This window comes from Danio rerio, chromosome 5 (assembly GCF_052040795.2).
Source record: "Danio rerio strain M-AB ecotype USA chromosome 5, GRCz13ab, whole genome shotgun sequence".
Taxonomy (NCBI): Eukaryota; Metazoa; Chordata; class Actinopteri; order Cypriniformes; family Danionidae; genus Danio; species Danio rerio.
Genome location: NC_141025.1, coordinates 69,765,622 through 69,780,501, shown reverse-complemented (window position 1 = coordinate 69,780,501; position 14,880 = coordinate 69,765,622). Strand labels below are relative to the sequence as shown.

The 14,880-nt window shown below is 37.8% G+C and overlaps 1 protein-coding gene and 1 long non-coding RNA gene across 11 annotated transcripts in view; both read right to left on the bottom strand.

Annotated features, from left to right (window-relative positions):
• Positions 1-14,880, bottom strand: part of abr (ABR activator of RhoGEF and GTPase) — a 338,299-nt gene that overhangs the window by 155,419 nt on the left and 168,000 nt on the right. For 9 of the 10 annotated variants that reach the window (XR_015490409.1, XR_015490412.1, XR_015490411.1 and 6 more), the window contains 2 exon segments: positions 6,802-6,909; positions 5,490-5,550 (listed from right to left, as the gene is read on the bottom strand). Coding sequence is in view for 7 of the 10 variants with exons in the window: in NM_001368694.1 (NP_001355623.1) it covers positions 5,490-5,550; positions 6,802-6,909 (169 nt within the window). In the remaining 3 variants the exon portion in view is untranslated. 10 annotated transcript variants of the gene reach the window in all.
• Positions 7,111-13,617, bottom strand: LOC147844470 (uncharacterized). Its single transcript, XR_015492111.1, has 3 exons — positions 11,460-13,617; positions 10,765-11,246; positions 7,111-8,878 (listed from the first exon to the last, which is right to left on the bottom strand). It is a non-coding gene; the product is annotated as an uncharacterized LOC147844470 (long non-coding RNA).

Genomic DNA, 14,880 nt, shown 5'->3' with positions numbered 1-14,880 from the left:
ATCCTTCAGAAACAACTCTATTTTTATTATTATTATTATTATTATTATTATTATTATTATTATTATTAATGGTAATAGGAATAAAAGCAATAATGATAGGAGTATATAATTTTATTTGAAGCCACATTTAATAAGAAAGCAGTTATTTAAAATTTTAATAAATATTTAACAATTGAACAATTTTTTTACATTTAATAAATGCCGCCTTGATAAACAGAATTATTTTCTTTAAAAAAACATAAAAAAACTCACCCCGAACAATTTATATAAATGTATATATTAAACAAAAAATAAAAAAAAATAAAAAAATAATAACAATAACGCAAAACTACCAGAAAAACAAAGTAAATCAAATTAAAACAAAAGCAAATAAAATGCAAAAAAAAGCAAAGCAAAATTAAACAAAAATAAGACTAAACGATAAAATACAAACATAAAAGCCAAAGCCAAATACAAACAATGAAAAACCAAAATGAAACTAATAACAAAACAGTGAAATACTAAAAAATATGAGATTTCACACATAATGAAATAAAAAAGAGATGAAGAACTGTATGATAATAAACAGCAAAATAAAAAGTAAAAAAAGAAATAAAAAAGGAAAGATATTTATAAAATACAAACTAAATACATAAATACATGCATGGTGTAGAGCATTTTGAGCGATGTAAACAATAATATTGGTCCTAAAGGATTTTCTGTTCTACATTTTTATTTCCATAGCTGACGTGAGTCCTAAAAGGTCCACATATTAATAAATAATATTATGACTGCTGTTTTAATATTGAGATATGATTGAATCGCCTCTTGTTACTATCATTAAAATAGTTTGACAACAAGCAGGAAACATTCATGGGCCAATGGCATCACCACATTGAAATGGTCATGTATGTAACATTATTTCACATCATGATTCTTTGCAGATGCCACTGCATGTACCTGCTAGTAACGGTCACATTATTCTCCAGGGTTTCATTTCCTCACTTTTTCACCCCTTTAAAATCTGACCCAGTTTTGACAGAACTCCTTAAGGGTGGCTGATTACATCTGAATGTCTATAAACTGGGTGCTTAAAATCTGATTGCAGGAGAGGGAAAGTGCACAGGAGAATTCAGATCAATCCTTCTAAACTGTTATTCCTCTCCGCTACTTGCACTTCAAAGTCTACCTTTATCTGCCCATCAACTATCACTCGCAGCTGGTGCATTATGGGGGATAATCCTTCAGTCACCTTGGGGGTGGAAAGAGGAACAAACAAAACAGACGATGACATGCATCCATAAAACAACCTAATAAAAGTCAACACACTTCATCTATATTCCATGCGTGCTTATAGGGCACGCTACACGATATGAGGAGCTTAACTACATTTACACATTGATTGCATTTGGAAATCAAGTGCCAATCCAATTGTGGCTTCTAAATGACTGCTGAATTTAAATTATTTCACAATGACGGTAGCTAAATTGTGGTCAGTGCACACAATGTGTATCGTCAATAGTGTTGGGTAAGTTACTTTCAAAAAAGTAATAGATTACAAGTGATTACTTCTGGAAAATAGGGCTGTGCAATTAATCGAAAACCCGATTTCGATTATGGCTTCTAAAGATTATGAAAAACCATTAATCGAGATAAACGATTATTGCATCATATACCAAAAGCGCGAAAGACCGCGTGCTTATGTGTGTGTGCAACAAGCGCACACGCATAAGCACGCGGTCAGCATTCGGTCTCATTCACACACTGAGATGAGCAGAGGAGCGCAGACATCTAAAGTAATCTTAACATGAGCGCTTTAATGTCAAATAGGTGTCAAAACGCGGTGATTAGTGATTATTCATATTAACCCTCATTTGCGTAATAAACAAACGAGTTGAGAATCAAAAGACACGCGAAAGAGAAACCATTAAAGTGAAAGTGCGAAATGCTGCCGCCTGTTTAATCATTAATCAAAAAACGAGAAAATCCCTCACTGCTCTAGACTGAATGATTTTTGTAGCTAAAGTGTTTTTCTTACAGTGAAGATGCTTAAAATCACAGTTTGTTTTATATTTTTATATTCTGTTGTATTTATTTCTCTTTTTTTTTGCAGGGTGGAAAATAACTATATATACAGTTGAAGTCAGAATTATTAGCCCTCCAGAATATTAGCAACCCTTTTCCTCAAATTTCTGTTTATTGGAAAAAGTTTTTTTTTTTTTTTTTTACTTATTTCTGAACATAATAGTTTTGATATATCATGTCTAATTACTGATTTGTTTTATCTTTGCTATGATGACAGTACATAACATTTTACTAGATGTTTTTCAAAATACAAGCATTCAGATTAAATTGCAAATTGCAAAGGCTTAATTAAGAGTAATTAGGCAAGTCAAAGTATAACAGTAGATTCTTCTGCAGACAATCAAAAAATAAGGGGGCTAATAATATTGACCTTAAAATGGGTTTCAAAATATTTAAACCTGCTTTTATTCTAGCTAAAATAAAACAAATAAGACTTTCTCCAGAAGATAAAATATATTAGAGGAAATACTGTTAATATTCCTTGCTCTGTTTAACATACTTTGGGAAATAGTTATTTAAAAAAACTAAATTCTCAGGAGCGCTAATAATTTTGACTACAACTGATAATCGTTTTGAATAATCGTGATTACAATTATGACCAAAATAATCGTGATTATGATTTTTTCCAAAATCGAGCAGCCCTACTGGAAAATTGTAATTTGACTACATGATTCATTAGTTTAATATAAAGTAAGTTTTAAAACTTATAAAAGATATAAAAAACACAAAAAACTGCAGCTCTTTCAGTAATTTAATATTCACAAAAAAATTACAATGGGTTTAACACAGCAGCTTGACGAATTTAAAAGATTTAAAGAGATAGTTCGCCCAAAACGCAAGCCACACCCCTCCACTGGTAATAACAAACTTGCGGGCACAAAAGACCCAATATTTGAACAGCCCCATAAGCAGCTGCGCTTCTCTTCAGACTTTCAGAAGGTACCTTCACTCCCGATGCTGCACAAAGATCTAATATAGCCTGAGTTGGGCCGCTGTGTTTTTGGGCACCGGTGTCCTCCTTGGCGACAAGTATTGTCCTATATGCTTTCTGTTCAAGTGCTTGAACATTTTGCTGGTCGAGTTAAAAGCATTGGAAATATCTTTAAAGACATAGTCTGCAGATCACTGTAATACTTTTGTTTTTACACTCAAATCAAAGTAAAGTCTGCATTTCCACTTAAAGAAGCAGCCACTCTTGTCAGCAGCTATTTCAACTCATGTTCTCCAGCAATTTAAAAGCGAATGCTCATTAACTGATGTTGCAGCGGAAAACATGATTATAAAAAGCAAATATTGTTTTCGAAAATCGACATTTGTAACGCAAGCAACACAATTACACTGACTTTAGTAACTGTAATCAAATGACACAAATTTAAATTGCAATCAGTTACATTACTGTGTTCTCAAATAGTGTAATTAGAATACAGTAACGCCTGAAGGCCCGTTCACACTGGGGCGCTTTTAGCCTGCGTTTTCTGTCGACGATTACTTGTGACTAACCAAAGGGCGGCAATGTGATCATGCACACCAATGCACAAAAATGCAAGAAGTAAAAGCTAATTTTTTTAAGAAACACCTCAAAACCACGTCAAAACCTTCTCCATCGGTCAGATTGACACTTTTGTTCATGTGCACAAAGCTGCTGAAGTTACAGTAAACAGCACTTAAAGAAAATAAGTGACTTTACAAAATGCATTGTACGTTAATCAGATGAATATTTTCATATTAGTCAGTAATATTACTGTAATTATTTTAAAAACTTACTAAATATAGATTTACACACATTTACGCAAGCGAATAAACAGAATTATGGATGGGCTAAATATTTGCGGAAATCTTAGGGAAAATCTGCGGAATTCTGCGCGCACAGATCCCGTGTGGGCCTACCTATTACCCCGTCAGAGACTTATAAGTACTTGGCCATTTACATTGATAGTTCTTTTACATGAAAAACACACATACCTGTAGGTTTGCTCTTGTTTACAGCAGAGATTGTATTTTTTATGTCTTTTTGGAGTTTTATTAAGCTGTTCAAAGAGATCCCTTGTTCTAAATTTCAGTGGGTCTCCTTAACATGAGTTTATCTTAATTAGCATTATAATTATTGCAACTACTATATTTTGTGTTTTTTTTATTTATTGTTTTTATGGAATGTCTGCAGCAATATGGTGATGCCCATAACAAATTACCAGTCAAGGACAATAAAGTTTTACTACTACTACTACTACTACTTTTCCGAAAAAAAATTCTGAAACGTGCTTGTCTGTGTGAACAGCTGTTTTTTTTTATATCCGGAAATTTTCTGGATATTTATCAACATCGCTGTGTGAAAGGGGCTAACGTCAGTTAATGCATTTACTAACATGAACAAACATTGAACAATACATTTATTACAGTATATGTTAGTTAACGTTATTTCAAGAAAATACAGTTGTTCACTGTCAGTTCATGTTAACTCGCGGTGCGTTAACTAATGTTAACAAACATGAATTTGGATGTTAATAATGCATTGGTAAATATTAAACTAAGATTAATAAATGCTGTACAAGAACTATTCTCAATCAGTTCATGATAGCAAATATATTATGAAGCTTTATTGTTATGTGACCAAAAAACCTGTTAGTTATTTAACAAAGGAACCCATTTCTTGAACAATGGTAAGATTTCACCAATCCTGAAGATTCTTTACATAATACATAAACCTTAATATAAAGAATCATATTTAATAACTTAGATTTTCAATAGTATGGATTGAAATCTCAAGCACATGCACGATTAAAGACATTAAGCTGTGCTGAAATTAGATTAGACTCATTTCTCCAGCAAAGCCAAGATCTATAGTATATGATCTCTTCTAATCAGAAACCATGCATGCAATTGAAACCCCCCCAAAAAAGAGAGAGTCATCCAAACCTCCAGCATGTCAAAGCATTAAAATGTGATACAATTACCATAGGTGCAGTTACAACACAAGCGGAGAACCAGCAGCACCTCCATGACAAACTTCCACTGATCCTGCAGTCTTCTCTAACTGCTCTCTCAATACTTCCTTCACATTCTGCACCCCTTTTTATCCGTCCCTCACAAACAGCGCCAAGACAGAACGAGAGAGCGAGAGAGAGAGAGAGAGAGAGAACTGCTGCTCTCCAAACCCTCAGAATGAGCAAGCACACACACTCTTCCTTACACACACAGTTGAGTTGTGGACTCTGCATACACAAGTAGACAGATGCAGAGCTGAACTCATTCTTAAAGAGACACCGCTCGCTCACTCACTCACTCATTCATACATACATACACACTCATCCATTCTCTCAAACAATACAATAAATCCCATTCTAACAGTAGGCATTTATATTCTCCCAAACGTGGATCACTCATGCGTGTAGCAAACACTCATCGCAGATAAACAGATACGCTCTTACCCTCCATTGTGGCGGTTGCAGTGCAGTCCTTGGATTCCTTAGGACCTTTAACTTTCAGATTCTGTCAACAGAGAAGATGCCCACTATAAATACACACTAACACAAGCGCACACAAATATACAGCAGATCATGTGCATGCATCTTGTGTGAAAAAGATGTACTGTATTTACTGTATATACATATCAGAGATATTATGTAGATCCTATATGTATCTTCTTTCTGGAAACAAAAATGAATATAATGTGACAATCCGTCACATCACTATGAAAGCTTGGAATAGTGTTGTTTATATATAGGTTGCTAAGATGTTCAATTATTTCTAACCCACTGACATTGCTGCTAAACGGTTGGTAGGTAAAAAGGGTCATTCCAGTGTAAGTTACTGGGAACAATTTTCATCTAACTGGTGTGCTAAATGATTTATTACATAAATGTAAAGAAGAGACCGTCGTGTAATAAATACTGAACTTATAATCAGTGAATATGACGGGGTTTCACTTTCGAAATGCGGTATAAATTGGTCCCATTTTGGTGTTTTTAATTCTTTTGAACACATTCAGGTGCTGCTTGTCAGCTTTTTTGTTCGTTCTTGCTGTCAATTGCGGAAGAAATGATCGATAAAACGTTTCTGATAAATCGCTGTGACAGCTGCAGGCGCTGCGTGACGTGCGTGCATGCGAAGGGGAGTCAGATTTCGATACCACAACAGAACTGCATGTTCCTCCATGCCACGTCAGTGATGGGTCGTTCTTGAACGATTCGTTCATTTTGAACAAATCTTTCGAACGACTCTCGGAGTGAATCATTTATTTGCACATGCACAAGTGGAGCTCATGTGCTATCTCGAAGTGGTCTGCTTCACGCAGAATGTGCACGTGTGGCCTCAAACCATATCGATATGAACGACATTGGATGATACTGCATCACGCTGGGGAATAATATCGATATATTCCCAGAACTCGATTTACCGCCCAGCCCTATTATATAATTAACATATCACTCTACATCCACTGTAAAAAAAAAAAAATCTGTAATTTTATGGTTTATTTCCGGCAGCTGGGGTGTCGAAAACAAAAAAAGTTAAATGACGGCTGCTAAATTAAAGAAATTTACAATTAAATAACAGACATTAAATTACAGAAATTTACCAGAAATTTAAATTGAAGGAAATTTCGGTAATTTAATATCCATTATTTTACGCTATATTTCTGCAATTTAACCGTAAAATTACGAATATTTTTTTCCACATTATTAGAGAATTAATAATTGATAAGCAGAACCTGTAGGGTTGAATAGTAAGAAATGAGCTCACCTCAGAGATCTTCTGAAACTGAATGTTGGCTTGGCTGCATTTCTCCACCATCCCCACTGCCAATTTATAATTGTCCACAAAGGCTTTGTACACGCCGAGCTTACTGGCCTGAGAAATAAAGCAGAGGAAACATGTTTTTAATGCAACACAAACACAGACAATAAGGTAACGGTACATAAAAAAACCAAAGAGACGAGCAGGAAAGGAGGAGACAAATAAACAGAATTGAAGAAGTAGAAGCTGGAGACACAGAGGGATGAAAGAGACTGAGAAAACGGCAGTGCTGAAACATTGATTTGATCTCTAGACCTCTTAGAACATTCATCAAAGTGTGTTCTGTTCACTGTGGATGCTTTCTGCCGAGTAGAGTTCAACCTCAGGATAAGATATGAGATACAGACAACAAGGGCTTCTGCTGTGGGCTCCGGAGACAGAAGAGCAGGCTTCATCTCACCACTTCATTTGCTCTAATATCAGTCAGAGGAACATGAAGAACGTATAAAGATCAAGTGAAGCGAAGCACAGCCACACTGGAGCTTGATATTAAAGCTCTAACAGTGCTATTTCTGCAGTACTAACATCATCAAATAGAAACAAACTGTTTTCCCAAACACTCCTTGGGTCTTGGGTCAGTGAACATATATAACTGGCCCAAAATTACACCAGTGGTTGAGCCAATGTTGTTGTCTTGAGTTGATCACATTTTATGTACAATGTATATACTGTAAATTTTCTTTTTCTTAAACTCTACTATTTTTTATAGATTTTTTCTATTAATGTTAAGCACCTTGGGTCTGAGAGTAACGCAATTTCGATTCTCTATATGTCTTGTATATGTGGCTGAATTGACAATAAAGCTGACTTTGACTTTGACTTTGATCAGGATGCTCACACAGAGAAATGTTTTGATGGTGGCCAAAATAAAGTAACAATGTATTTTAAAAAAAGGGTCTGTGTGCTGACAGTAGTATAACAAACAGTGGCATGGCATTTCCTCTTAAATGATGTGAGACATGCTATTTTTAAAGGGCACCTATGATGAAAATCATCTATTGGAAGCTGTTTGGACAGAACTGTGTGTAGGTAGTGTGTCCACAATTAGATTGGGGTGATAAAAAAAAAAAAAAAAAATTTTAACTTCCTGATGTTAAAATAGGATCCGAATCCCTCCCATGTCCTCCCAGGCCCAACGCAACGTGACGTAGGATAGCAGTTTCCCTGCCCACCGAATTGATAAACAGCTGCACATTAACATGTCTCCATAGTAATGCGTATAATCATTTCAAAAAGACAGGACATGCGCAAAGCAACTGGGATTAAAAGATCTGTTGAGCTGGCTGCGATCATCAATCATCATCAAATGTGATTAAGGATGAGTTTAACAAATTTGACAAGGTTTTAAAACTGTGGTGACACTTTATAATAACTACACACTAAGAATCATCTATTAAACATTAGCAAATAGTTATTTGTTAAGCATTAACTCCACATTAATATCAGTTATTAAGCAGCTTATAAATATAGCTACAAACGCTGTATTCTTGACTTATAAGCACAATTATAATGTGCTTAATAATTGTACTTTCATACATTATATTATTAATTTTTCATTCATTCATTCATTTTCTTGTTGGCTTAGTCCCTTTATTAATCCGGGGTCGCCACAGCGGAATGAACCGCCAACTTATCCAGCAAGTTTTTACGCAGCAGATGCCCTTCCAGCCGCAACCCATCTCAGGGAAATACTTATTAATTTTTCATTACCAAATTCAGTAACGCATTATTTACAAACCATTTGTAGTTGTCGGCTTAGAGTAATTCAGAATGAGTTAGCAATTGATTGATACACTTTTTTGAAAATGACCTTCCATGCAGTGTGTAACACAGCTCTGAGTGAAGTGAAAGATCCAGCTAAGGCTTAAATCTGAAAGTGCGCCATGTTCAAAACTATTGATTCATCTATAAAAGAGTCGATTTTTAGTGGTTTGAATGAATCGCCGCTGTAACGAGTCTTTAGCAGTGACAGTGTGACGTCGATACGGAACTGAAGCCCCACCCATTTGTTGTGTGCGGAGACCTTTACATTTACATTTTACATTTAGTCATTTAGCAGACGCTTTTATCCAAAGCGACTTACAAATGAGGACAAGGAAGCAATTTACACAACTAAGAGCAACAATGAATAAGTACTAAAGGCAAGTTTCAGGTCTGTAAAGTCTAAGAAGGGAAGTGTTAGTAGTTTTTTTTTTTTTTTTTTTTTTTTTTTTCTTTTTTTTTTTTTTTTTTTTTTTGTACAATTAGTGTGATATTCAAAGAGGCAATTGCAGCTTAGGAAGTGAAGTGGAGACTAAATAGTTGAGTTTTTAGTCGTTTCTTGAAAATAGCGAGTGACTCTGCTGTTCTGATGCAGTTAGGGAGTTCATTCCACCAACTGGGCAGATTGAGCGTGAGCGTTCGCGAAAGTGATTTTTTCCCTCTTTGGGATGGAACCACGAGGCGACGTTCATTCACAGAACGCAAGTTTCTGGAGGGCACATAGATCTGCAGAAGTGAGTGCAGATAAGAAGGTGCTAGGCCAGAAGTCACTTTGTAGGCAAACATCAGAGTTTTGAATTTGATGCGAGCAGCAACTGGCAGCCAGTGCAAACGGACTAGCAGCGGAGTGACATGTGCTCGTTTAGGTTCATTGAAGACCACTCGTGCTGCTGCATTCTGGAGCAGCTGAAGAGGCTTGATAGAGTTAGCTGGAAGCCCAGCTAGTAGAGAGTTGCAGTAATCCAGTTTGGAGAGAACAAGAGCTTGAACAAGGAGTTGAGCTGCATGTTCAGATAAGAAGGGTCGGATCTTTCTGATGTTATAGAGTGCAAATCTGCACGATCGAGCAGTTCTAGAAATGTGGTCAGAGAAGTTTAGTTGGTCATCAATCGTTACTCCAAGGCTTTTCACCATTTTGGATGCAGTAATGGTTGCCCCATCCATCTGGATTGAAAAGTTATGGTGTAGAGTCGGGTTGGCAGAAACTACAAGCATTTCCGTTTTTGCGAGGTTCAGCTGAAGATGATGATCTTTCATCCAGTGTGAAATATCCAACAGGCAGGCTGAGATACGAGCTGGAACCGAGGGATCATCAGGATGAAAAGAGAGGTATAGCTGGGTGTCATCAGCATAGCAGTGGTAGGAGAATCCATGTCTCTGGATGACTGGTCCTAGAGATGATGTGTAGATGGAGAAGAGAAGTGGCCCAAGAACAGAGCCTTGAGGTACCCCAGTGTTTAGATGCTGTAGGTTGGACACCTCTCCCCTCCAAGACACCCTGAATGACCTGTCAGAGAGGTAAGATCTAAACCATTGTATAACAGTGCCCGCAACGCCCAGTGACTCAAGCGTAGATAGCAGGATCTGGTGGTTGACAGTGTCAAAAGCAGCTGACAAGTCCAGCAAAATGAGGACTGATGATTTAGAGTCTGCTTTAGCCAGTCTGAGATCCTCCACGACCGAGAGCAGGGCAGTCTCAGTTGAGTGGCCTTTCTTAAAGCCGGATTGCTTGTTGTCCATGAGATTGTTTTGAGTAAGAAAGTCCAGGACTTGATTGAACACTACTTTCTCCAGAATCTTGGCCATGAATGGAAGCAGGGATACTGGTCTGTAGTTTTCAAGTAGCGTATGGTCCAGGTTGGGTTTCTTTAGCAGTGGGGTTACCCTAACCTGCTTAAATGTAGTGGGGAATAAACCAGAGTCAAGAGATGTGTTAATTATGTGAGTCAGTGTTGGTATGACTGCAGGAGAGATGGCTTGCAAGAGATGAGAGGGAATGGGATCGAGTGGACAGGTGGTTGCATGGCTAGATAGCACAAGTTTGGACACCTCAGACTCAGAGAGCTGAGAAAAAGAGGTGAGTGTGTGTGGTGTTGGTGTTGTATCTTGCGTGTTTGTTGGAAAATTTAAACTCCCGGCCCTGCTCACAAACACTTTAAACTCCCGGCCCTGCTCACAAACACTGTAGAAAGAAAAAAAGAGAAGACAAACACTGTAATAGATCCCAGTTGAATCATGTTGCGAATACGCTATGCTCATAAGTGTGAGAGAAAGTTAGTGTTATTTTCCCAACCTAAAGATGAGGCTGTGAAGAGTCAGTGGTTGAAGATTATCTTTGGGAAAAAAAACCTTAGCATTATAGCCTGTGTTCTTGACATTTTTTCTGACGAGTGCTTCAGCAATCTACACGATTACAGTTGGGGATTCGTCGGCCGTTTGTTAAAGGAAGGATCAGAAAAGACTACTGATGTATGGGACTTTATCAGAGCTTAACAGTATACAGTTTACGGACCATTTTCTTCAGTCATTTCACAAGTGTAAGTAACTTAAGTGCGATGAAAATGGTTGCCTCCTTGTTTTCTCTAGCTTGCAAATTATGTTGATAAGCCGTGCTGGACATTTCTCTTTGTCTCGCGCTGAATGCAGTCGACCGATCACAAAAGACTGGATCATCGGACCAATCAGCGCAGAGTAGCATCGTGCTATGGAGGGGTTTGGGGACAAATGAATCACTGCACGAATCATATGGGAGTCGTTGGGATAATTAGGTAAATAATTAGGTTGTAATAAGACAATGAAAGTGTTTTTTGACCTTGCATGCATACCAGAGTGTTGTTGGAGACCCCAAAAACCAAAATATGAGCTTTTTTAATGCATAATAGGGGCTCTTTAAAATCAACATTTATATATCCAGGCATAAACAGTAGTAACAGTTACTATGCATGTTAATAAATGCTTTATTACCTCAACTTCATGCAGTTTTGTCACCTAATCTAGTGAGGACCTTATTTAACCTTTAAATGACAATTAAAGGCTTAATATCAAATAACCAATAAATGTTTGCAATCATATCTAAAAAAAACTTTAAACTGTGCTAAAAAAACAGGAGTGTCAAAATACAATTAGAAATAAATACAAATAAATAAGGTTGGATAAAACAACAACAATATTTTAATTTAACAATATATTATAATGCAACATTTCAATGTTATTTAGCAAAGTTTAAACTGTACAGTAATTTTATTTACATAAGATTGGTTAGCTGAACCTGGTCAGATGAGCCTCTAGACCAGGGGTCACCAATCTCGTTCCTGGAGGTCCGGTGCCCTGCAGGGTTTAGCTTCAACTTGCCTCAACACGCCTGCCTGGGTGTTTTAAGTATACCTAGCAAGACCTTGATTAGCTTGTTCGGGTGTGTTTGATTAGGGTTGGAGATAAATCTGCAGGACACCCGCTCTCCAGGAACAAGTTTGGTGATCCCTGCTCTAGACAGTCTAACTTTTTTCAGCTTTAGGAAGAGGAGGACAACATGGATCCGCTGTGTTGGGGTTGGAGGTTTCTGATCCTTCCACCTAAGCAACATTAGTCATTTGGCCAAGAGCACAATAAAAACTAAGCAATCAGATTGTATCTTTGTAAGATTATATGATATCGGCAATATCCCAAAAATTACAATCAGTGGGGAAGAGGAGATAGATATACCCCAAAAAACAGATAAAGTTTTAAAAATGGTGTCCCAAAAATTATACATATGTGCATAAGAGGCTGGGGTGGAACTACAGTGATTACAAGCAGGGTCTATATGTTGAAAATGCTTTAGGTTTGTCTAGTGTACACGATGCACAATTTTGCACTGCAGAATTTCACGCACATGAGGACTTGCGAATTCTGAGAACAATTATTTTTGATTGCACATATTGGATATTCTTTATTTTCCCGTTTGTTCCTGTTTTCGATCATTGCCTGTACGACTTCTCTTAAATAAACTGCATGTAAATCTGCACGCCCGTTGTCCAGCATCCTTCGTTACTCCTAAATTATCTCTATATATATTTTTTGTTTTGATAATGTACATTTACATCTATTTCTTGGAGTTTTCTATCTGACACATCCCACATACGCATTGCACGAAAGCAACTATTTGATAGATCGAATAAAGAGAAAAGATCCAAAGCGCTGTCATTCATACTCTGCCTTGACCTCTCTCCTTTATCCCTCTTCTTCTCATCGTCTTTAATGAATCCTCTGCTCTGTTGTGCTTCCAGACTTCAGTAAGGTTATGGATTGCTATATATCTGTGCCCTGAGGTGAGACCCTGTGTTCTCAATCTCCATCCCAGCATGCTCCTCTCACTCCCGCTGTTCGGCAGAACAACACCACATCACAAGCGCTTCTGACTTTTCAGCAAGATAAAACTCACGCGTCACAAAGACAAGCCGAAGAGAAACACATTTGTGGGAAGAGAAAACGAGTAGGAGACCGACGGAGAAGGAGAGAAGGGTGACTAATGGAGAGAAACTCAGCCCCCGATGCACTCCTTCTGGATTTGCTCATGCTAAACCGTTCCTTCTGTTAAAAAAAACAAATCACTTTTTTATTCTCTCTCTTTTTTTAGTTTCATGCTTCTGTTCCTCTTCGGTGACTTTCAGGAGCAATAGGGAGCCTGTGATTACTCCATCTGCAAACACAACCACTGTCACAATGTTTTACTAATCACACATGTGCATGGGGAGAAATCAGGTTTTATAACCTCCTGCCATCTGCTGTTTGGTTCAGGAGATAAATGAAGTGTAACCTGTAATGATGAGTAGCATTGCATGCTGGATATACTGTATAAATCTTTTATAAGAACTACTATTATAACTGTAATTTTCCAAACGGAAGAAAGTTGGCATTCCATAGCCTTCCCCAGCCTTACACACGCTCCGCATGTCTGTTGTTGGGCTACGAAGCCCTGATGACATGCAGACAAACTCACAGACACGAAGTTAGACTAGTTCCAACCAAGGCTCATTCTGAAAATGTAGTCAGCGGATGTTTCTGTAGACCAAGAATTATGTAGCCTGAGGTACGTATGGCTGCATTTAATTTTTTTTAAGCGAACACTGCAAGGCGGTGTGACGCCGTTCCTTTTAGCACTTACCGGCTGACCGCTTACCTCCATGTGGAGGGCTTTCCCGCCGCAACCAGTTTGTCCAGTTAGCTTGTCGTGTACGCCGTTGGACTTGAGACGCAGAGAGGAATTGACCACTACGACGGCGACCGGGTTCTAGTCCGGGGAAGAACGATTCCAGAAATCGCGTAAGACAAAAAACAGAATCCAAAAAAAAAAATGAATGAGTGAACAACAGGGTTGAGAATGAGATGAAAATCCGAAAACGTGGTAAAAGTCAGACCAGGGCTTTTCTTTTTCTGACGGCTTTTGTAAATCGTCGGTTGGGTTTAGGGAAGTAAGTGGGGAGCGGGTCAACTGATAAAATTGGTTTTGTTTAGGGAAGGAGGAGGGTGGGTCAGTCGATTGGCTAGTCGGCCTGTCAATCATTCAGTCATTCAGACAGACGGTCGGCTGACAGCGGCCTCTGGTGGGTTTACGTGAGAACAGCGCGGGCGCAAACGGCGCTCTCAAGAGACATTCGAGATACGAAAAAGCACACACAGCAGCATCTCGTGGATTCACGAAAACAAAAACTGCAAAAATATGTACCTCCTGACTGATTACACTTAGAGGGGGGGCTCTGTCACGATCACCAGCAATCTAACCACCAGAGATCGCTGGAAAACATTCACGCTCGCGTAAGACTACAAATGTGCTGGAAAATGGACTACAAGACCCAGTCATGCAACACACACACACACACAACCGGTTCCTGATCCTGAATGGTTGCATACACACAACTGATGCTGCTCATGTACTGATTACACACACACGTTCTGTATATACAGCTCACTTTGAGGCACTCATTGCTGAGTCTTATTATTCGTTAAGTGACTTTGGCTACGTTTACATGGTCATCAGTAATCAAATTATTTGCTTTAATCTAATTATGATCATTGAAATCTAATTTCAATGATATTTTCATGATCCCATTTCACATGTTATAGCACATAATTCGATTAATATCATTGCGTCACCGCGCTATCCGCATTTCCTCCAGATTTTCATGTCATTTCGGGTGTTTAATTTTCAATTTGTCAACTTTAACTGCAGTTTGGCACTTTCACTTTCATTCAGAATCATTTCATGCATGCTCTCTGTGACAAACG